This window comes from Opisthocomus hoazin, chromosome 4 (genome assembly GCF_030867145.1).
Source record: "Opisthocomus hoazin isolate bOpiHoa1 chromosome 4, bOpiHoa1.hap1, whole genome shotgun sequence".
Taxonomy (NCBI): domain Eukaryota; kingdom Metazoa; phylum Chordata; class Aves; order Opisthocomiformes; family Opisthocomidae; genus Opisthocomus; species Opisthocomus hoazin.
In genome coordinates this window covers 4,785,391-4,808,084 of record NC_134417.1, presented here as the reverse complement: position 1 = coordinate 4,808,084, position 22,694 = coordinate 4,785,391, and the positions used below count along the sequence as shown (strand labels likewise).

The window sequence follows — 22,694 nt, the reverse complement described above, 5'->3', positions numbered from 1 at the left end:
TCCAGGGATGGGGACTCCACCACTGCCCTGGGCAGCCTGTTGCAGTGCCTGACCACTCTTTCAGTAAACAAATTTTTCCTGATATCCAATCTAAACCTCCCCTGACACAACTTGAGGCCATAAATACAACACAAAACACGAACCGCCTGTGCCGCGGGCCACGACGCTGCCAGCAGCGCAGGCTCGGGCTGCATCGACCCCGGCGCTGAGGGACGACCGGCGTCCGCGTGCCTCACCGCATGGCCTCACCGCACGGCCAAGCGCCCCGCACCCGGAGCGCCTCAGCCCGCTCGCCTCCTGGCCGCGCTCCTCGGAGGCTGCCGCCCGGGGAAGGGTGCCCAGACCCCGCCGGGCACCGCGGGGCTCGGCGAGGAGCCCTCTGCGCGCCCCGGCGCGGCGCCCGCCTCCGCGAACCCGTTAAATCTCGTCACGGGTCTCACCCGGCGGCCGGTGCCCCCGCAGAGCCGGCGGTCCCGGGGCAGCGCGGGGGTGACGCGGGCTGTGCCGGCGGGCGGGCGGTGCCGGCGGGCGGGGCGGGGCGGAGCGGGCGGCCGGGCCCTGCCCGCGGCGCTGCCCCCCGCGGCGCTGGGCGGGCGGGCGGTCCCCGCTGCGGCTCGGCGCCTTCTCCTCCTCCTCCTTCTCCTCCTCCTCCGCCGCCGCCTCCTCCTCCTCCTCCTCCTGGCCGCTGCGGCGCGGGGGCTGCGGGCGGAGCGGCGGCGCCATGAGCGGGGCGGCGGCGAAGAGCGAGAAGCTGGACGAGGCTCAGGCGCTGGCCCGCAGCTGCGCGGGCAGACCCGACTTCCAGCCCTGCGACGGGCTCTCGCTCTGCGCCACGCACAGCCACGGCCGCTGCTTCCGCCTGCACTGGTGCTGCCACCTGGGATGGTGCCACTGTGAGTGACCCGGCGCGCGAGCGAGCGAGGGAGCGCGCGGCCCCGGCGGAGGGAGCTGCTCCCGCTGAGGCGGCTGCGGCGGGGCGAGAGAGCGGAGCCCCGGAGCCCGCCGGCGGTAGGACCCCCCTCCGGAGCCCGGATACCCGGAGCCCGCCTGCGGTGGGATTCGCCCCACACCCCCGGAGCCCGCCTGCGGTGGGACCCCCAACTTGGGGCGGCTCCCGGAGGGGCGGGCGGGGGGAGCCGTCGCCGCCTCAGGGCCCGGCGCCCGCGCTCCCCTCAGAGCTTGGCGGCCGGCGGGCGAGCGCGGTCCCGGCCCCCCGAGCAGGCGCTCACCGGCTGCTTCGGCCGCGGTGCCGATTATTTTCCCTTCGCAGGCACACGGCTTAGAATCTTTCGGGGGGAGAACCAGCTGCTTCAGGGCGTCTACAGCAGATAGTTGCTGTTCCAGAATCCAGCGTTGATCCAACTCCGCTGGAAACGCGCCCGACGACTTTAATATCTGTGTTCGAGATACCCATGTGTGTAATCATGGAGGCTGGGACTGAACTGTGGCTGTCCAAACATAGTTTGATGAATAATTGATCACACAGAGCAGGCTTTTGGAGCAGCGTGTCGGTGTGAGGTCAGGAAGCAGTGATGGAGCCGCGCGCTCGGGTCGCGTCGCCTCTCGGGGATCTGAACGCCCAGGCCGTCGGGGTCGATGTCGGACCCTTACGTGGGGGTCGCTTGGTGCTGCTGAGGATGTCCCTGACTCCTGACATCCCGTTCTCCTTCGAAGCCCGTCACCACCTCTCCTTGTAATGTAATCTCCTGCATGGATTTCCCCCCTCACGCATGCTTTTTGCAAATTTTGTTTAATGGGGATAAGACTCTGCCTAAAAAGCTGCCTTTTATTTGGATGAGAGCTTTTACTTGAATTAAGTACACCTTCTAGGGATTTCACCTTGATTTGGGGTTCATTTGAAATCAGTTCAGAGCAATGGTGTTTTGTTTTTTTCTGTCTGTGGCCTGAAATGAATGCTGTGTGGTGGCACAACTGGCTGTGTGAGAAGGTGCCATCGTCACCTGCTGCACAGGGACGTCTCATTAGCATTTCATCGATGACACAGAGGCCCTCAAGTTATGACGTAGATATACTCTTCCAAAATTTCTCTGGTCTCAGTTATTTGTGGTTGCCATCAAGATATATGAGCTTATAAGTACTCTGGAGGACAGGGTCAGAGCTCAAAATGGTGTTTATAAACCGGAGATGGTACCTGAAATCAGTTGGGGATGGTCCTGGGAAGGGGAAGTCAAATGCGGAGCTGGGAACGCCTGGAGAAGTGACATTGTGAAGAAGGATCTGGGATTAAGAGGGATCGCAAACCAAGTGCGCATCAGCAGCGGCAGGCCTTTGTGGCAGAAAATCCAGACCCAGAACCCGAGCCTTCACTTGGGGATGCATTAACAGGAGCATTGGAAGCGTGCAGTTTAATTAGTTTCTTCAGCTCAGTAATGATGAAACCAGACTGATGGGCTTAGTTTTGAGCATTGCACTTTAAAAAGCTGTAGGAGAATTCGGGAGGTTCTGTAGAATTCTGGAGGCTCTGTAGGAGATGCCGCAGTGATCAGCTTGGAAAATATGATTTACAAGGGGGTGCAGAAGGGTTACTCGGGCTGTAAGAGATTGATGGAGGGAGGGGAGATGAGCTTTGCAAAGTGTAAAGGTAGCCTTGCAAAGCAAGCCGCGTTCTAGTGCTTCTCTACACAGGCTTGGAAGATAACCAGTTATCACTTACCCGTGGCAAGGAAAGTTTAGGTTTGGATATTAGAAAACATTTTAACAAGAGAAATGAAGCAAGGGAACAGAGTATTGAAGAAGGTGAGGAATCATGGTCCTTGAAGGCCTTTAAGGAAGGTTTAGACATGTGTCTCTTAGGAATTACATGGAGCTGATTCCCTCACGGAAGGATCACTAGAGAGCCCATCCAACCCGTAGCTTCATTGTGGCAATCGTAAGATTTACAAATAATTGTAGCTTTTGCGAGAAGTACAGACTTCCTTCTTAATTCCTCCTTCACGGCTAAGGAAACTTTGAGGTACATTTGCCCCCTGAAACTGCGATTTTCAATGAAGGAAGTCACATGCCTCATTTTCTGGTTTAATCTTCTGAGAGCCATGAAGAAGTGTGCACCCCTCTTGCCCCCTTATTTCCTGATGCAAATTTCAGAACTAAACATCTCTTTGTCCCCTGCTTCTGCAGAACGAGTTGAGTTGGACTTAAAAGGGGTAAGAATGAGGCCTATAATGGAAAATTGTATAGAGGTCAGAGATGTAATTAAACAGTGTTGGGAGTTATCTTCCACAAACGCAGTGCGGAAATACTGGCTTGGGAATCCTCAGAGGGTTCTTGAAAGTGGTTTTCTGTGACTCTTAAGAGCTGTATTGGGGTACAGGAAGCTCTGCAGCAATTAAAATGGCCTTTGAAGTATTATTTTCCATCAGTGGCCAAGGTCCTGGAGAATGTCAACTCGGTTAAAGTGTACTTACACTGAAAAATTGCAAAAACTCACCACCGCTACAATGAGTAGATTGTCTCCTCATGTGTATTCAGGATCACATCTGCTTACTTCAGTGACAGAAGCAATTTAGCGTTGCAGAGCCACTTGGCTATGGAAGTAATAATTGAGAAAGAACCTAGTCTGAATTCCCCAAAGCCATTTTTGTTGGCATGCTCTGAAGTGAGCAGTACTTTAAGCGCTCTCTTTACCTCTGATGTTTCTCTGTCCATAAAATGGCAATAATAGCTGGTAGGCGAGGTCACAGAGGCTGTTTAGCGTATCCACGCAGCTCCGAGAACCTCAAGTGCTGTCGGTATCTGTATGACTTCTGTGGCTGAGCCTGGGAGTTTATTTTGGGTCGCTTTCAGTCTGTTTCGGGCTGGGTGGGGAGCAGATTTCCCTGTGAGGTGGGAGGTGCTTCTCCAACGCACCTCTGTGCCTGGGGAACTCTGAACCCAACTAAAAACTCCGTAAGCAGGCACACGCAAAATGTGCAGCACTGGTGGGCTTGGGGAGGCTGCAGATGGGAGGGCTGGCAGGGTGCCTTGGGTGCCACTGGAGACGCCGGGCTCCGTGGGCATCAGGGGGCCGGGAGAGCAGGCAGCACCTTGCATCCTGCTGCGATAGATGTCCACAACACCCTTCCCCTGTGTGCTGCCGCACACTGCGCGCCTGCCGACTCCTGCCTCCGCGTGGGAGCGCGATGAGGGCTCAAGCCTTCGGAGCCCTCCTCCCTTCAGGGAGGAAGGTGTTGGCCCGAGAGGTGTTTTGACTTCAGTCCCTATGTTTGTCCCGTTACGCATTTCTCTTGCTTGCACTGTGCCCTTTCAGTCTATCCCTGCTGCCTTCCCCTTGCCAGGGCAACAGCCCTCTGTTCACCTTCCTCCCCTCTCCTCTGACAGCCTCGTGAGGTTTTGTTTATTAGATGCAGCTTGAGAGCCTTAAATTACTCTGATCTACTTATTCCAGAGTTGGAGACAACATGCGCCAGAGGCAGGTCTGCAGCAAGGTGCCTGCCTTCCTTTCCTCACCTCTGGATTTCCACTGCGGCTCCGATTTGCACCGATGCTGTCCACGAGGCTGCTGGCTGTGTGGTGATACCTGCTGCTGTCAGAAGGGATCAGATCCTTGGGGTTACATCTCTCCTGACAGCAGGACTTAGACTGTGTTTTGCTAATTTTACTTCTTAAGAATTAGCTCACCAGAGAAAGGATCACACTTCATGCAAGATCGGCTTAATCAGTAGGCAATGCATAAGTAGGGTATTCTGTTGCAACTGTTCATTTTTTAATCTGAATATCTTGCTTTATGTTAAACACCTTGCAAAACTCTCAGTACGTTATGTTGCAGTTATCAAAAATACGTTACGAATAATGATTCCACAATACTTGTGTCACAGCAGTTGTATTGATAGATAGTAATTGTGCTACCTTGTATAAGCCTTTCTGCAATTTATTTTTTTTGCCGTGATTCAGCATCAAAAAAGCCGGCTTTTAGTTACCTAAAGCCTCTTGCATATCTTATATTGAAAAATAAATGCGGCAAATAGATTTCAGTTCCACCACTTCTGCGAGATTCAGGTGTTTGGACCATTTACAAGAAAATAAACCAAGCATGGGTGAGAGCTGTGAGGTCTCCTTCGGGTGGTCAGAAAGGGAAAACAGTTGCTAGGCTCAGACGCGCAAAACGGTTGTGGTGGGAGTGTAGGTTTTAAAAAATACAAATGCTCCCCCGCCCTTGTGTTTTGCTAAATGGTGCATAACACTTGCAGGTGTGCCGTGAAATAGCTTCCTGCTCCCTGGTGTGCATCACGTAGTTACGGGACTGTCACGCCCTGAGTTTAGACCCAGACCTGGCAGGTTCTGCGTGAGGTCAGGCAGGCTTGGCGAGAAACCCAAGAAACTGTCATTCCTCGGCCAAGAGGAGAAAATGGATTTATATGCTGGGTGGCACGCCACGAAGGGTGTGTGTTTTCTGGGGTGGTTTTGGGGAGAAGGACTTCTCTGATGTTGGCCGTGCCAGCACATATTCTGGGGACGCAGGATCAGAGTATATTTACATTTCTCGTTCATCTGCCTGCTGAACAGGGAGATCAAGGCTTCTTTCCGCTCTCAGAGCAAGCTCCGTCGCTTCCTCTTGATGTCAGTTTTACGGGCGTCTGCAGAGCCCCCGGAGGTGGACCAGCCAGTGGTAGTTCTGGGTCTGCGGTCGGTCTCTGCTGTGTGCTTGGGCGGTGAGAGGCGATTGCCCATCTCCCACAGCTGCTGCCGGGGCTGAAGCAAAGCAGCAGAGCCACCGCACCTGTGTGCACTCCGAGCAGATATTTGTCTCCTACATTCGTCTCCACTTGAAATACCAGTGCGTTTATTTTACAGCGTTTTAAAATAAGAACTGGTGAAAGCCGTCTGTCGAGGCCAGCCTGGATTATATCTCCTTGAGAGAAAGACGTGGTGTTGTGTGTCACATCGCATCTCCTACCTGTCCTCTGGCAGCGTACGCACCCTGGCCCCACGCGCCAGGGGCTGGCATTTTCCCCCGCTACGGCCTGATATGTGCAGCACATAAGTAGCTCTGTGCACACAAGTAGCATTTCCATGGTGTCTTTCCCACCTCTCGAGCGACAGAAGCTATCAGCAGGGGCTCTGGCAATCTTTGAAGCCCGTGTAATTATTCAGACCCCAGTCTGCCTCTGGGAACCGTAAGCGGGGAATCAGCAAGGCAGCCTTTCTTTCCTGCAACAGACCACTGGTAAGTGAGCCAAAATGGTTATTGAAGGTATTGACAGAGCTTGGGGGTCTAAAGAGGAGTTGTGTCTGCCTGCCGGCCAGCTTCTGTTCATGCCTCTGTGTTAGAGAAGCAGCTACAGCCCTGGAGGGGATCCCAAAATAAGCCCTGGGGTGCTCTGCAGCATTGCATACATTGTAGGTATCCAAAAGCCTTGCTTTGGTTCTGGTGGGTTTGCTTTCCTTTGTTTTTTGGTAGCTACGAATCTCTTTGCCACATCCAGGAGAGAGCAGAAGGGCAGTAGTGTACCAGTGCTTTGCGTGCATCTCTGTCTGCGGAAGGTGATGTAGACTGGAGCTTACTGGAAATTGCCAGCCTGGCACTAGTGATGGCAACTTGAATTTCCAGCAGTGCTGTTCCTCAGGGCAAAACTACATCCTGACCATTGAGTTGTTGGATAAACATGAAAAGGGAGTTGCAAGATACTTACATTTTACATTCTGAGGCTGAATATTTGGAGTAGCTCATACATTTTTCTTTGTGGAAAACTCTGTCTAAAGAGGAATGGAGCAGCGGGGCTCAGAAGTCTGGGGCTGGGTGTTCTCAGAAAACACCCAGCTCATCTTCGTGGGAGGATGATTACAAATCCTAGGAGAAATAAGCATTTTTCATTTGCTTTTGCTGTGAAAAGGATTTGAACATCCATCCTGTTTAAGCCTGTGTGTCTGGACAAAATGTTTGTGCACAAGCAAGGCATTATGCTGAGCACCAGGCAAGAGCTGCAGAAAGGTGGATTTTTCAGCTTGTAATGGGAAGAGACTTTTAATGAGGATTTGCTGCCTGTGGCTGGGCAAGATCATCTCTTCACCTGTATTTTGAAGAGCTATGATATTCGAGCTTCGTTTCGCTAAGCTGTAGACAATGAAGGAAAGAATGTCAGCTTAATATGTTCTGAAGCGTAACTCTAAGGGAAAACACTCATCTGCCTGTTTTTATGGGTGCACCATTCTGGACCCGGATTGCATTTTGTTGCTCTGGTTTTAATTCTGTTCCATTAATCACGATATGAATGCACTGTTGATGCTGTGTCTCAGAGAGGGAGCCCACATGTGTAGATTCATCAAACCCAGTGGGAACATCAGTGCCTTTGAAGGAACCTGCTGGCGTTAATTTTGAAATCCTTACTATAATGCAGGGTTATGTTAAGAGACATGCATGTTCTATTATTGTTGTTATTATTATTAACAAAGCTTCTGGTATCATTTAATAAGAATAGACCACAAGAAAAGCTTTGAATACAATTTACTTGCTGTAAGTACATCTTGTAGGACTAACTCTTCTGTGCCTCATACAGGACTGAATATAAATCATTGCACTGCTTTCTCCAAAAGTCCTGAGAAAAAAGGGCCTTGTCTACCAAAACGCTTTTTGCCAGCCGAAACCTCTTGTTTCCCATGCATGAGTATGAGGCTGTGTTTTGTAATTTGTCCGTCCATCTGAGGAGCGTGAGTCACAAAAAATTATGTCTGCTTGCCCAGAACTCACCGATCTGCTGGAAGGAGCCTCGGAGAGTTGCAGGTAAATGACACCTCTCCTCTGTAGCTGCTTGCAGGGTTAACCTGCTGCTTTCGTGAAGCCTGCTCAGGGCCAGCCTGAAATGATGAGGCTGTAGATGTTTCCTAGGGAAGCAAGGACTTCCGAAGGGTTCATTAATGTTGCATCCCGTCAGTTTTTGGCGCGGATGTCTGTGAATTCAGGACACTCTGAACAGCTTTGCCGTTGAGCCTCTGCTCCTGCTCAGAGGTCTTCATTCCAGCAAAAGGCTTCAGGCACTTTTCTCACTGCAGTACAACAGCTCAAAGATAAGATTTGTACTGGAGTGCGGTGCCTGTGGCAAGCGTGTGTCTTCCTTCCTGGACTCTGCAAGTGAGGAAATCTGTTTGCCTGTTTGATTCTCCGAGCGTGCTTACGCCGAGTGCCTAAATGCAAAAGTGTACAACTGCAGTGCCTTCTGACACGTTATCCTTACTCTTGTAGTTGCTGACGGATGTTTTGTGTGTCTTAATCTGCAGCCCGTGGTCAGATCCTTGCATTGCCCTGTGAGACAAACTGAGTCACGAGATTGTCACCTTCATGGTTTCCACCCTGCAGGTCTGCAGAGCTGACTGTGTGCTCAGCTTTGCTGGAAGCACTGAAGAGGCCTTTCAGGTGCTTGGCACAGGACCTCAGATTTCCCGGCAGCACCTGTGTGCTCATCAAGAGTATACTTTGTTGCTGCTCATGTTGATGCAACCAGCAGAGCTGGGCTTGTAGAGAATGGACATCGTGGGGTGTTTTTATGTAACAGCTCTCAATTTAACCAACGCTGCTTTACACTTCATGACTCACTTCAAGCCTTGGTAACTTCGTTCTGCACATTGATAAGGCTATACTAGAAATTTTTGTTTCTATAAAGGACAAAAAGCCAAATGCTTTACTCACAAACATTGTACAATGTTCCAAAATGATAGCTGTGACAGTGTGGGCTTAGCTGTTGATGGATGGCACAAGCTTATACTAATGTAAAAAGCTGGTTAACAGTCGATTGGATTCCAGGTACAGTGTATATATGTGTGTGTCTCTCTGTCTCTCTCTGCATTTAAAGTGACCCTATTTTAGTGTGTTGTGGTTTTCATTCCAGCACCTTCATGAATTTATCTGTCCACAGGATAGAGTATGTTTTCGTAATGGCTTTGATTCTTCCACTAATCAATTTTTATGCAGTGACTGATCACGGAATTCAAAAGTGCAGTTGGTGCAATTTAAAGATGTTTTTGCCAATAGTTCAGTATATTCACATAGATGGTAGTCAAAAACCTACTGGGAAAGTAAAATCTGATTGCTTGGCAACTGGGCCTTGTTTTTAATATACCCCTACTTTAATTTAGGCAACATAACAGCTGGAATTTATATATAACCTATGTTGTAAAACAATTTCAACAAGAGGCATGCATTCATATTCTTGTTCTCACTGGTGGCTGCGGAGCTGGAGAGCCCACACGCGTGCTCTCAGAACTGCTTGTTTTGCTCGTGCATTTGCACCCAGCCCTGAAACCTTTTCCCTGCTGTGCCCAGCGTGAGCACGCTCTGCAGTTGTCCCTCTCGCCGCTTGTTTCGTGATGCCGGCGCCGGAGCACACCTGCAGCCATTTCAGGCAGGGTGCTCGGCTGCTTCACGCTTCATGCTGTGTGGCTGCCTGTGTTGGCTGGATTTCAGTGCTTTGCGCATCCTGAGCCACATCCCCAGTGTTTGCACTCACTCACAAGTGCCTCTTGTCCCTGGTGAAAGGCTTGGATGCCATCAGTTGTGTCAGGGTGGACTGACCAGCTCTTGCAGTCTTCTGCAGTCCACCAGCATTAGCCCATCTGTAGGCAGGGCAGGCAAAAGGAGACACCACCTTCTTTGTTTTTCCCACCCTGTGCCACTAGAACTCAGCGTTCCCCAGCTGGTGCTGTGGGATCTTGGCCCTCTTGGTGTGAAACCGAAGGCGATGCTTTCACCTCTCTGCTAGCGTTTGCTTACCCTGCCACGGCAGCAAGTGCTGAGTTTGCTCCCACCTGCGTTGTCAGCTGCTCTGAGCCGTTTGTCCGCAGTGGCACTGTGTGACGTGGTGGCCCACCTCCTCTGTCTCCAAGGGTGGTACTTGGTCTTTCATTTTTTCATGCAGAGCATTGCTGGATCGCACACCCCTCCGAGGAAGGGTTGGTACCCATACCTGCACACATCAGCTCCGTGTGGTGACGCATTTTGGGTGTAAGCAGGGAGAGCAGTCCTTTAAATTCTCCAGAAATGGGTTCAGCAGAGGCTTGTAATAGAAATACGAAGATTGGTTTGGATGAACTGTGAATGGAAATGTGCATAGATAGGCACCAGCAGAAGCAACAGGACAAGACTGGCCTGTATTGATGACAAGGACACTGTTCCCAGCACTGAAGCTGAAGAATGTGTTGTTTGTCAAGCCTGGAAGGCTCGCGCTCTGGTAAGGCCACCGCACAGATGACTTGTCAGCAGGAGCCCTGTACTCTGACCACGGGAGGGGAGCAGCACAGGTACAGCACGACACGTATGCCATAGTTTCTCCTGTCAGCCCACCAGGAAAACAGGCTGTAGCCATAAAGATGCTAGATTCCAAGCTATAAAAAACAACCTCCTGCCTCAAGCTGTCCCTCCGGGCTGTCTCCCGTGGGTGCAGAGTCCAGGTCTTTCTTGCATGGCACAGTCCTTGGGAGAGGACTTTCCGTTCAAGAATCCATGAGCTGTTCAGCTGGTTTAAGAAGTCACAGGAAATCATTCCCACTGCATACAGGGTATCGTGAGTGCTCCCCTGCAGTGTGCAGTGCACCTGGAAGACAACTGTAACTTGTCTCTGGTGCCTGTGATTTCTCGATACTGGGAAATGCCTTCATTTTCTAGGTATAGACACTGATCTGTGCTTATCCTGCTTTGTTACCGTATCAGCACACTGACTGTCTGCAGGAAAACGATGCGATGCTGAAGCTTGAGCAGATGGTGCACAGGGATGGTTTTACAGAATAAATATTTAGCACTAAGCTGGTTTTTGCTATCTTATCTACTGAATTTAAAAAATATCTGGTGTAGGTTGGGGATAAAATTTTACAGGGATATGTGCAGAGAGTGGCTGTTCTCCCCTTTGGGGGTAGCTGTGTGAAGGGATGGTGGAAGGGTTGGTTCAGAGCCTCGGGTTGCGCTAGCCAGCGCTTGGCTGCTGTGCTCATGGTGTGCTGTGCTTGTGGAGGCACCCGAGACCATCACGCTTTTCATGCCCATGCTGCGACATGTGTGTTCTTGTAACCCAGCGTGGGACTGTGCCTGGGCTGGGGCTAGGAGGACCTGTGATAAGTGTGGCACTTCTCACAGGTACTGAAAGGAAAGAGCTCCTCTAAGAACACGTGTGGTGTGCGGCGTTGTTCATTGCTTTTTGGGGTGTCAATATTCTGTTCCCTTACAATAGCCAGTAAGCAAATATGGCCCCTTTAAGAGGGTCTATGGCTGCACGAAACATTTCTCAAGCCTCCAGCGTTGCCTTTTCTTTAAGTCTAGTAAATCTGCGTAAGAAACTAGAGGAAAGAGCAGGGATGATAGAAGGAAGCTCTAGGGTCTGTTTGCGTTTAAGAGGTACCTGCTCTTAAGTGGACGTGCACAGAAAACCCTGAAAGGCTTAGGCAGCTCACAGCATGTACAGTCATGTTCCTTTTTGTATTTAAAACAAGACAAAAGGGCATTAAAATAAATATTTGATGAAGAAAAACTTTCTCGTTATTTTTCCCTCTCTTTCCTGGTTTCCTGCAAAAAGCTTATGGCTCATCAAGCCAAGGGCTGTCACAGCTGTCTGTCGCTATACAGCAAGGAGAGGGAACACCTCTCCTTCACATGAGAAGGGAATTGGCAGCTGTACAAAATCGCTGCTGGGGGAGCCACTGCAGAAACATTGCTAGATGGGTTCTTTTCAGTGCTTGGATGAGGTCGGGAGCGAGATGGGTTTGTCAGTGTTCTGATGTGAGTGCTTCTGTGAGAAGGTGCTGTTTGTAATGATACACTTCTCTTTGGTCAGAGCCTGCCCATGCTCCCAGGTGTATTTCCAGACTGCTGAGGTCCTGTTGCATGACTCCTCCTTTTTTTCTGGTGGTGTTGGGGTAACTGGTGGTGCTTTGCAGAGTTGGCCTGTATCCTTGGAGTCTCTTCCGTGATTCCTTATTGTGCCTTCTAGCTATGCCTATGTAATGGAAGTGTGCTGGATGCTCGGCTTTTCCAGCACTAGAAACTTGTTTGAACAATCTCAGTGCTTTTTCAGAGTGATTTGGAAGAAGCGCAGGGTGAAAATGTCGCTTACATTAAGGTGCCGCGTGTCTTTATATAGGAGTTTCCTTCAATGTCGACAAGCGTTTTAGTTACGCTTCATTATACCCACCAGTGTCACAGTTCAAGTCTACTTGAGCTTGTACTGTAAAGCTATCAGTGCCTCAGTGTCCTGAAATATTTTTCTTTTCCTCTAGTGGCTTATTCCATGTCTCCCGCTTGCAACACAGCCCATCACGTTTTGCTGGATACAGCGTGGTTGCTATTCTGTGCGATACAAAGAAACAGAAGCTGGGTTAGCAGTGGTTTTTTCCACATGTGCCATCTGCAAATGTACTCCGGGTTTCTCCTTCCATTTGTTCTCACCCCTCTGGAAAAGCTATCACTGTGCTCTAAGCAAAGCGTAATTTGAAGCTATTATAGCCCTTGGTGAATATTTATGATTAGGGCAATCTTTGTTTGCAAAGGTTTGTTGTCCCAAGCTGTGCATATAACTGGAGAGAGAAAGGAGGAGGAAGGCCAGAGGCAGTCATTTTGTCCGCTGCTGCAGCCTGCGGGGCTGGAAGGCAGCATCCCCGTGTAGGTGCTCAGACCGGTATCACGCTTTCAGATGACCCTTCTGCTCAGCTGAACGCTTCTGAGAAAACGGTGTGGTGGGTACCTCTGGCAGTGCCCTTCAGTATACACCTCCAGATTGCAGGCAGCGAGCTTTGCTTTAGCCTGTGAAGGAGGAAAACCCTCCGTCTGCCCCAGCTTTCTGCTTTGTCAGCGGTGAAACGATACCCGGTTCCTTCCCGTGCACAGGCTGTCTGCCACCTGTGCCACCCACTGCCCTGGGATCTTGGAGAACCAGCCGGGAGTTTGACAGCTTAGGCGTTGTCCTTGGGCTACTGTGCCAATCCAGGCAGCAACACACTACTCCAGCTTGTAGCTGTCATCACCTGCGAGACAACTTCATTTAGATGGCGGAGGGGCGTGCATCCAGTCAGCTCTTCCTAAAGAGACAGGCTTGTCTCTCCTGCCACGCTGGGGAGACAGGAAACAAGTCCTGCTGGAAGAATGCTTGGTAGTTCTTCGTCTTTTTCGATGAAGAAAGGCAGTGCTTGAGAAGCTGATCTCCAGGGTTCCCCCACACACAGAGATGTGGAAGAGCCCCAGTGTCGTGAACTCGCCTTAGACTGATGCAGGATCCCTCCAAGCTAACACTCGTCTCCTGTTACACATGCATTCTGAATATTTGCTTTGCCTTCCCTCCTTCAAAGCTGTGCAGCGTTTAGTTAGAAATTTTTTTTAAAGTTCTTCGTAGTGGGACGGATTTCCCTCCCACGTAAGCTGATTTTTTTGGCAGGGTTGTGTGGGGCAATAAAGGAGGCTTGCATGGCTAGAATGAGAGTCCTGGCTGACTTTGCAGCCAAAGATCAGTGGGGCCGTTACAAAGGTGTAGGTTCGAGCAGAAACAAGTCACCAATGCTCAGAGCCGCTCTCTGCTGTTAAGCCATGGACACTGGCTGAGCACACCCTTCGTGCACCCTCATTCGGTGGGAGCACACAGCTGCCTAAATGTCAGCCCGTGTGCTTGGCCTTACGGTTGAGGTCACTGCTTCAGCCTCCCCCAGTCGTACGTCATGGCCAAAGGCTCCGAAATCTCCGGCGAGATCTCCTCCAGCGCACCTCGGCTGGCTGCTTTCACCGCACGCGCCGGCAGCTCAGGCACCTGGGAACAGTTCCTAAACTGTACGGGTTAAATTGAGCCAGGCTGCAGGTAAATAGCGTACGGGTAGCAGGTCTTCATTAACCTTGATGATTTTTGGAGAGTAGATGAGCTGGCAGATTGGAGGGTGTAGAAATCTTTGCCCAGGCAGCTGCAGGGGGAAGAATACATATGAGAAAAGCTTTTATTTTTCTGTTAAAAGATGTCTAGATGTCTTGCATGCAAACAAACAGACACAGTATTTATCGCTGACTTAGACTTGTAAGATCCACAATGGAAGATCCACAGCAATCTTTTATTATTTTCTAGGTGCATTGCAATTCATGTTGTTTATCAGGAAAAAATCCTTCAAGGTAGCATTATGAGAGGGTAAAACTTGAGAATTTGTTATGAGAAACCTCACTGCTGAAAGATGGATTTATTCTTTTTGTTAATATGCCAAGCACATTAATGAGTGTCAGAGGTAAACTAGAATGCTGGGACGAAGGGAAGTGGAGAATAAAATGTTTAAGCAGCACCTCTGCTTATTTCATGGTTAAGTTATTTTGTATTAGCCACAGAAATTGCCGCTGTGTCTGTTCGGTGAGGATGCATGCAGACTGCTCAATTAGCAAAAAATCAGAAAGAAACGACCTCGTGGCTTGCTTCTAAAGGCTCGTATTTGTTTTTTGTAAGCAGGAGACACAATAATACAGCTTCCAGTCAATCAACCACATAGTTCTGGTAATCAATGCCACAAAGAGACTGTATATATGAATTATACGAAAGTGTGCGTCTGCTTTTGGGGATAGAAATTTTTCCAAGTTGCACGAGTTTGCTCGAGATCTGCAGGTCATGATAGAGCTCACTGCTCTGCTGGATTCTGCCTTCATCTGCTGGCAGGTGTCACTGGAGGCGTGGAGTCCAGGCTTTGCCGAACTGCATCCATCCGACTTGGCAATAAAAATCACATTTCTGTGAACAGAGAAGCACTGCCCAGTACTTAGCTCCTTGGACGCGTCTTGAATAGTTATTTTTCAGTTGAGCATCAGCTTTAGTGTGCGCTGATTCTCTGGAGGATTTGGTTTTTAGGCTTTCACAAGAGTCAGCTGAATAATGAAGAAATGGAAAAACAGTCAGTCCTTTTCAGCTGGGCACAAATGGCTGCCGCTGTGTGACTGGGAGCAGACAAGGAGGTGCAGTGTCGATGGGGGTAACGCTCTGCGAGCGTGGGGCAGCTGAAAGTGGAGGGACTGCTGTGGGCTTTTGGTTGTGACAAACAGTGAAGCGTAGCCGACATACCTACTTTTGACATCTCTCATTGTCTCTCATTTCGTCATACCGTCTCTTAGCCTATGGCTGCCACGGATAATTGAGACTTATCATGAAAATAATTTTGGCAGAGCCTTGTTTCGCACATTTCCTGTGAAACACCCAGGAGAGGAACGGGCGCTTGCTTCCCCTGAGCCCTCTTGCCACGGTGGTGGAACTGCAGAGCCAGAACCACGATGCTCCTCCATAGCAGCTATTCCAGCGCTCGAGAGCTCCTCAAACTTCTGCAAATGCAGCAAATTGCTTTTCACAGAATTTGGGATTTGATTTTTGGCCATGTGTTCTGCACATGCAGTACTTTTCCTTCACCAAATTACTGTCTTCCGCGTAGGCAGCGGTGGCAAGTGACCCAGGAAACAACTTACGATGCAGTGTCTAGTCTGGCATCTGTCTTTGTGCCAACCGCTGTAATTTACAGGAGCATTCATCAGTGCAGCTCAGTTGCAGAGTTCTTCAACTGACTTGGTTGGAATAAATAGGCAATAAATTACGTGCTAGCATATTAAAAGGAATGTATCAGAACAGGTGCTCAGAATACTATTTTGTCATAGACTTTTGCCAGCTGTTTAAAGTCAGCAAAAATATTGCTGGTTTTTTTCAGTGGGAGTTCGATAAGCCCAAGATATATTATAGGAGAACTTAGGGACTTGTGCTTTTGGAATAATTTTCTGTGAACGAGACATCCCTGCCAATCCTGCAAGCTGCAGGGGCGGGGAGCGATCTTATTTTTAAATTTCTGCATTTATTTTTCATAGGATGCATCACGGCTGATGCGTTTACACGCGTTAAGTAGGGTAAGGAGCTGTAACTGAGGCTGCAGCCACAGCTTTGCTGTGATCCAGTCTGACAGGCCCAGCTGTGAGCACCAGCCCCCCTTAAAGAGGCACCTGATCGTGTTTTAAAACAGAAGGTTAATCTGTCTAAAATAGACAAGCTCAGCCCTAAAACTAGCTGAAACTTAACTTGTACCAGAATTCTGAAGAAATGTAGAAATCGGTTCCTGTAGAAAATTCTTCTTTTTCCGTTCAGTGATTCCTGCTTTGCCCGGGCAGAGCTTGTCCTTGGAACGGGAGGAATCCGTTTCAGCCGCTGTAAGGTCACACAAGTGGGGACCTGAAATCGTCTCTTAACAGAACAGCCGCTCTTTTCCTCTACCCTGAAATTAGTGCCAGCAGGGCAGTTTTGAAACACGCAGAGAATTACCACGTGCTGCTGCAGTGGTAAAACATCCAGCCGAGCTCCCGAGTAACACCTCATCTCCCCCTGCCACCACTTTTTTTTGGGGGGGTGGGAGTCAAACTGATGAATCAAAGATTCATCATTCAGCGTCCATGCTGTAAGCTACCTTGGCTTAAATCCCCTGCTTTCTTCTCCCAACATCCTCCAGCCTTCTGCCAGCACATGGTGGCTATTTTAAGTAGAAAAAAATATAGTCCTCTTGTGCAGATACCTTTTTTCTTGATCCTGTTAAAATCTTCACCAGGGCCTTCCTTGGACACTTCAAAGAGGTGGCACAAAATTGAGCTGAGAAATAGTTTTTCACTAGCGTCTGCTTTTTATTGTTGGTTGTCGATGGAATGGAATAGGAGCCCACACAGCAGCGCTCCAAATACCTGAATAAATACGACATTGTGGTTTCAGGCAAGGGTGGGTTGCATTTCAGTTTCCACGAGCTGAATTTTGTCAGACACCATTCCAACCAGGAGCAGGCTGATGGGTCATCTGTGTTGCTTTGCAAGGCAGTAGCATATTTAATGTTCCCTAATTTCAAAGAAGGGTTTCTGGAGAACAGCGGGTGGCAGGAAGCCATGGGCGGCTGCTGGTGTGGCGGGTTGGGAAGGTCAGGTCTGCCCGCCTGCCCCGGAGAGCTCCCCAGAGAAGCTGTCAGCAAGGTCTGAAAAATGCCCGAGAGACCCCATCCCTCGGTGACGGCCAGGACTGAAGTATCTGTGCTGCTGCTCCGGAGGGTGCCGGAGGAGGAAGAGCTCGGCTCTGCCTGTGGCTGAAGTGCTCAGTTGTTTGACGCTAGCACGTGATTCCTCAGAGTCACAGCAAGTTTAGCAACTAGACCACGGTATGTGAAAAAGATGGGAAGCGGGGAGGGTGGCTCTGTATTTTCTGCCATCCAGCCGTAATCAAACAGGAGGGGGAAAATGCTTGGTTTATTTTCACTGAGCTTTTCCAGCGGCTCTGTTAACAATTATCATTCCACAGATCGTAGGAAAAAAGTGCTCGATGAGGTATGCGAGGGGAGCTGGTCAAATCTAGTCACAAAATGTTCTTTTCCCCTGCCCACTCACTGCCGCCGTCTCGCTGCTCTCAGTTGGCTTGGTTGGCTGTTCTCTCCCGTGGCACGACAGGGTGGGCTTTTCTCTTCGATGTGTTGGTGCTCGTTCCTCCGAGCCCACTTTCCGTGTTTGCTGGCCTCGCGGCGAGCCTCTCCCACGCTCCAGCGCTCCCCTGAGCTCTTCTTTCAGCCCGGCGCTCTTTGTGGCGTTTCCTCTGTTCTCCCCATCCTTCCCTTTGAAGTCCCAGCAGAGGAACACCGTTGACTTTCACAGGAGACGTTTCCCACCCGATACCAACGGCACAGCAGGGCTGGGAGAAGCCTTCCCCAGTGACGTGCTGGAGCTGGGCTGGCAAAGCAGAGCCTGTGCGTGGGCCCTGGCTCATCAGGGCTGGCGGAGCCCGTGAACACCCCAGCGGCGGCTGCATCCAGGAGTGGGGATCTCGCAGCCCATCCCAGGGCCAGTGCTTTCAACAGGCCGCTGCGGCACCCACTGCCTGGGAACCTGCTGCGGTCAGAGCTCTTCCCACTTCTGGGAAGGATTCCCAGGCTGGGGATGGGAATTTTTACTGCGGAGAGGCACGGCAGGGGGAGCGACCCCTTCCTCGGGGAGAGGAAAGCTCTTCTCTCCCGCTGCTGTTCCAGGCCACGCTCAGCCCCCCTGAGCAGAAATGCAACCTCTGCTCCGATTTTCCAAAGAAGGGCTGCACCTACCCCTGAGCTGCAAACACAGAAGCGTGTGGTGCTCTCAGCGCAGCCGGATTCATTAACGCAGCGGGACTTGGGTGGCTTTCTGCTCCTTACCTGGAGAGCTTCAAGCGTCAAAACAGCCCTTCAGCGCTTTGGTGCCTTTTCTGCCTTTGCAAAGCAGCGTTTGCAACCCGTGCATCACAACTCTTCTGAGCGCCCCACTACTTGCAAGTCTTGTGGAAATTACTGCTTTCGTAGTGTTTGAGCTCCTAGGGAGACGTGAATCTTTCAGAGGCTTCATGCAAGTAAAATGCAGCATTTTACAGTCTTAGACATAGCCTCCGGTTTTTCAGTTTTTTCCTAACAAAGTACTGATTTTCTGCTCTTTTATTTATTTCTTTTAGCAAAGATTTTCAGTTCACACTTGGTTCAGCTCTATACAACCAACATAATCCTATTTTCTTACTACTTAACCAGATAATCAAGATGCCAAAAGCATTTCTGTGGCTTGGGAATTCTCTTATTTTCTGCCTTAAAATTCTAATTGCAGTCATGTATGAACATTTGCTTTACATACAGAAAAACACAATTTAATGCCCAGAAAAAAAAGAACATGGAAATGCATGCAAGGAGACTTATTGTATTTTGGAATAACAATGACATAATAAAATGTAGATCATTGTAGCAGAGATGTAAGCTAGGCCTGCTCTGTGATCAGTGGGGAAAAAAAAAAAAAAGTCTCAGAAAACTGAGTCTCAGGTTTCTTTCCCGTAGAACGGGGCGCGGGCAGCCTTGCTGTCTGCCCCACTGCTTAGCTATGGAGCTGTGCCCCTGAGAGTTAATTTTCTGGAGTTAGTGATGTCCCACAGGTGTCTTTGAAGCAGGGGCAGGGAGGGGAGCAGGACTGGGGTAAGGAAGGTTCTGCTTACCTGCAGTAGTCATCGTGAGAGGATCCGTACCAGGAGAGGACAAACCAACCCCTTGAGGCCATCGGAAACAGAGCGGCTGCTGGCTGCAGGGAACCCCTGGTTCTTACTAACGGCCAAGGGCAAGCATCACGTCATCGGTTTGTTTCTAAATTAAAGAGAACTGTCTTTAAAGGCTGCTTTCCTGTTCTCCCCACAGGTAAATATGTCTATCAGCCCATGACACCCGTAGAGCAGCTTCCCAGCACCGAAATACCCATCCGCCCTCGGGAGTCTACAAACACCATCCAGATCTCCGTTTCGCTCACTGAACACTTTTTGAAGTTTGCGCCTGTCTTCCAGCCCCCTCTGCCCCCCGACTCCCCGCAGTTCTGCACGATCGCAGACCTCTTCATTGACAATTACCGCGTGAAATGCATCAACGGGAAGATGTGCTACGTGCAGAGGCAGCCTCCCCCCGTGCCCCACAAGATCAAGCCCGAGGAGGTCCCTGTTCGCAATGCCTTAATCACAAGAGAGAGCAATACGCCAAAAACAGATCACTGCTCGTCCCCTTCCAGCTCCGAGGACTCCGGGATCAATGCGGTGGGCGTTCACTACATGGAGTCGTGTGACGAGGACACGGAGGGGGTGGCCGAGCTAAGTTCAGAAGAAGATTACAGCCCGGATAGCAGCTGGGAACCAGATGAGTGCCCGCTCCTGTCACCCTCGCAGTGCGAAATGGAAGTGATCGAGACTATAGAAACCACTGTGTGATCCGACAAGTTGGTATCAGATCAGTCCAGTTCCCACTCAGTAATGTTGCTTTTATAGTATTTATATTTTCTGTTTTTTCCGACAATCCCTTTTTTTCCAGTGCACTTGATATTTCAGATTCCTCATGGGAGTGCGGTCACGGGACTTGTACATTGGTGAACTAGCAGCAGCCTGAGCAATTTTAACATGTTCTCAGCCTGATCCGATCTCCCACGTCTGCACGTAAGGTAGTGATAAATCTTAAGACTTTTATAGCTGAAATAGGCTCTTTTCTTGGTCTGGGTTACATCGTATACTCCTCTCGTACGAGGACGTGCCACTCGAGATGTTCCCCTCTGTCGGGATGTTTGTAGGGGGCCTTCAAAGCACAGAGGGTGAGCTGGTGCAGCGCGCCCGTGAGCAGCGAAACCAAGTTGCCCTTACTCTTTCGCAAACAGCTACGCGAGGTGCGGCGACGAGAGGCTCTTCCCGTCTCTGTCCGTCCTCGTGCGTTGTCCATCCTGTTCTCTCGTGGTGGTGCGACCCTTCTCGAAGGCCGTTGGCACCGCTCTTGCAGCGGGTTGGTATGGCAGGCTAGAGAATGCACAAAGTGCCTCCAACTTTTCTCCAGGCTATGCACCGAGCCTCTGCTGAGTTAGGTCAGGCTCTGAAATCTCCTGAGACGGCAGCTCTTGCTCTGGAGGGGGATCAGCTGCCCGGATCCAGCTGGGGTCTTTTCTCTGCATGGATCTCGGGAAGGGGATCTGGCTTTGGCAGCTCGGCGGCAGGGGGAGCAGGCAGAGAGGAAGCGCGGCCTTCTAACCAACACCATGCTGGGCTGGGGTGTAAAATGGTAGCTGAAGGAAGGGACTACCTCCAAACACGCAAAATCCGCCCTCGGCTTTGCCTGCTGCTTCCTCCCGTGCTGTTTGGTGCCAGACACGTGCACTCAGGACCAAATGGCCTCTGGGCCTGCCTTTGCCTGAAGAGTAACAAAGTTTTAAAAAAACCAGTAGTTTATCAGCCACACCACTGTGTCAGCAGAGCGTGGGGACAGCGTGGAGGTGCCCGTGGGAGGTGGCCCAGTGCTGCGTGTGCTTGTTGAAGTACAGCCTAGCGTCACTCTAGCGGAGGGAGGAAGCTCCGGCTCCCGCTCCTTTGCCCCCGGTTCAAGAGCAGGTTCTGAACGGGGTTTCCTCAAACAGCTGGTGAGAGCGAGCTGGTTCCAGCCCTGCTTGACGAAACAAAAAAGCCGTTCTCAGAAGATTTCAGTCAGCTTGAGTCGGTTGGAGTCAGTAATAACTGTGTTTTCGACAGCATTACTGAATTTCTTTGTGTATTTGCTGTTTACGTTTCAAAAGTCATTGGTGAATATAAGGCTGTATAAATGTGTACAGTTTAGTGATACTAGATTATAGTCCATGTTGTAGGATGGCTCATCTCTCTCTGTATCCTGACAACGTATCACGGATTTTATACACTTTGTAATCAGTATCTTTAGAAAACGTTTAGGCAACAGTGTGTGTATGTGCACATGCGTGTGCTAGGAGTTTATCATAAATGGTTATAAAGTAATACTGTACTTTTTAGACTAACACTTTCAGACAAAAATAATAGGTTTTATAGTTTTGATGACTGACATTAAAAAGTGCAACGCTTGTTAAAGGAGGAACTTGGGCCACTGCATGAACAGATACATTCTCACACGGCACCTGAAAATACTCTTTTTCTGGCTGTAGTAAAACTAAATAGAGTTTTTTTTTCTTTTTAAGGGGGGGGTTGTCTTTCTTGGTTAACTAAGGTTTCTAACAACGTTTTAGAGTCTTTTGACCATTCACTTTCCATAAGTAGAAAGAAGCATTATGTATAAACCTACAGCATTTATTCATATTTAATCTTTCAATTGTAATCTGAGTGGCGAGCTGACAAAGCTCGCTGTCGTGCCCGGCCTGCCTGAGCTTTCTTCCCAGTGGCGGCTTCTCCTTCCCGGGAGGACGGGGTGGGCCAGCAGCTGCACCCGCCCGCGGGACAGCGGCCGCAGGGCCCTTCCCGAGGCCAGGGTGCCCCTCACCAGCTCTCGCCGCGGGCGCCGAGCACGGGAAGGGGCAGCAGGACCCTCGGACTTGGCACGAGCTCACCTTGTCTGAAGCAAGCAGGAGCCGCTGCCTCCTCCGGCTGCTGGGGGCACGGGCTGTGAGCAGAGCTGGGTAACTGACCAAGACGTAACCATAAGATCCTGTGGTCTTGCAGGTTCATATCACTGTCGTCGGGATACATTTTTTCTTAACTGTAAGTAATTAGCAATATTCACAAGCTGTGAGTGTCTCCTACCCAGGATTTGTTCAGATGTCTTAAGCACAATGAGCTGCCTCTTCCTTCTGTTGTACCTGTGACGCGTCAGTGGAGCAGCCTGTTGCGGGCCAGGGCTGGTAGTTCTGGGGAGCGTTTTGGCAGCCAGCGCAGTGGCAGGGTTCTCGCTGTGCTCCGGCACACGCCCCAGCTCAGAAACACGGGGTTTCTTTTCTTTGCACAAACACGGGCATAGACGTGCTGTAAGAGACGTGCCCTGGGCTCCTCGCTCCACTCTGCCAGGGAGAGGTGTGTATATTTCCTCTTTAATAAAATACTGAACAACTGGAGTTCCGCTTGTCCTAACTAACTGTGTATTTTCCATACCAGAGTGAAACATTCTGCTATTGCCAGCAAGGAAAGGGTCACTTACGGCTTCAGATGGTGGCACCTGAAACACGCACCCAGTGCTAGGCAGAGAAATGTAATAGCCAGGTGGAGTGCACCAGGCCCAGCCCCACCTGGGTTTGGGCACCTGGTAAGTACTGGGGGGCAACGTCACAGCCCAGTTCTCATTCACCTGTAAAAGGTCTGCCCCAGCTGGGGGGAGGACAGCGGGGAAAAGAGCTGCAAGCCCAGGCTGGGAGAATTCAGCTGGCCATAGCCCCTTGCCTTACCTCTGAGCAGGCTCACATGTGGCTGCAGGCTGGAAGGACCAGCCTGGGGCAC

General features: G+C 50.4%; 1 protein-coding gene across 1 annotated transcript; it reads left to right on the top strand.

Annotated features, from left to right (window-relative positions):
• The first annotated feature begins 580 nt into the window (after positions 1–580).
• On the top strand, positions 581–22,315 carry C4H3orf70 (chromosome 4 C3orf70 homolog). Its single transcript, XM_075417685.1, has 2 exons — positions 581–893; positions 19,141–22,315. Exons 1-2 carry the CDS (start codon positions 722–724, stop codon positions 19,695–19,697), a joined length of 729 nt encoding a protein of 242 aa, XP_075273800.1. The 5' UTR covers positions 581–721; the 3' UTR covers positions 19,698–22,315.
• The last annotated feature ends 379 nt before the right edge of the window (positions 22,316–22,694 follow it).

Coding starts and splice junctions, on each gene's coding strand:
- C4H3orf70 (XM_075417685.1), top strand. CDS start 722: ATGAGCGGGGCGGCGGCGAAGAGCGAGAAGCTGGACGAGGCTCAGGCG. Junction 894..19,140: donor CCACCTGGGATGGTGCCACT/GTGAGTGACCCG, acceptor TTCTCCCCACAG/GTAAATATGTCTATCAGCCC.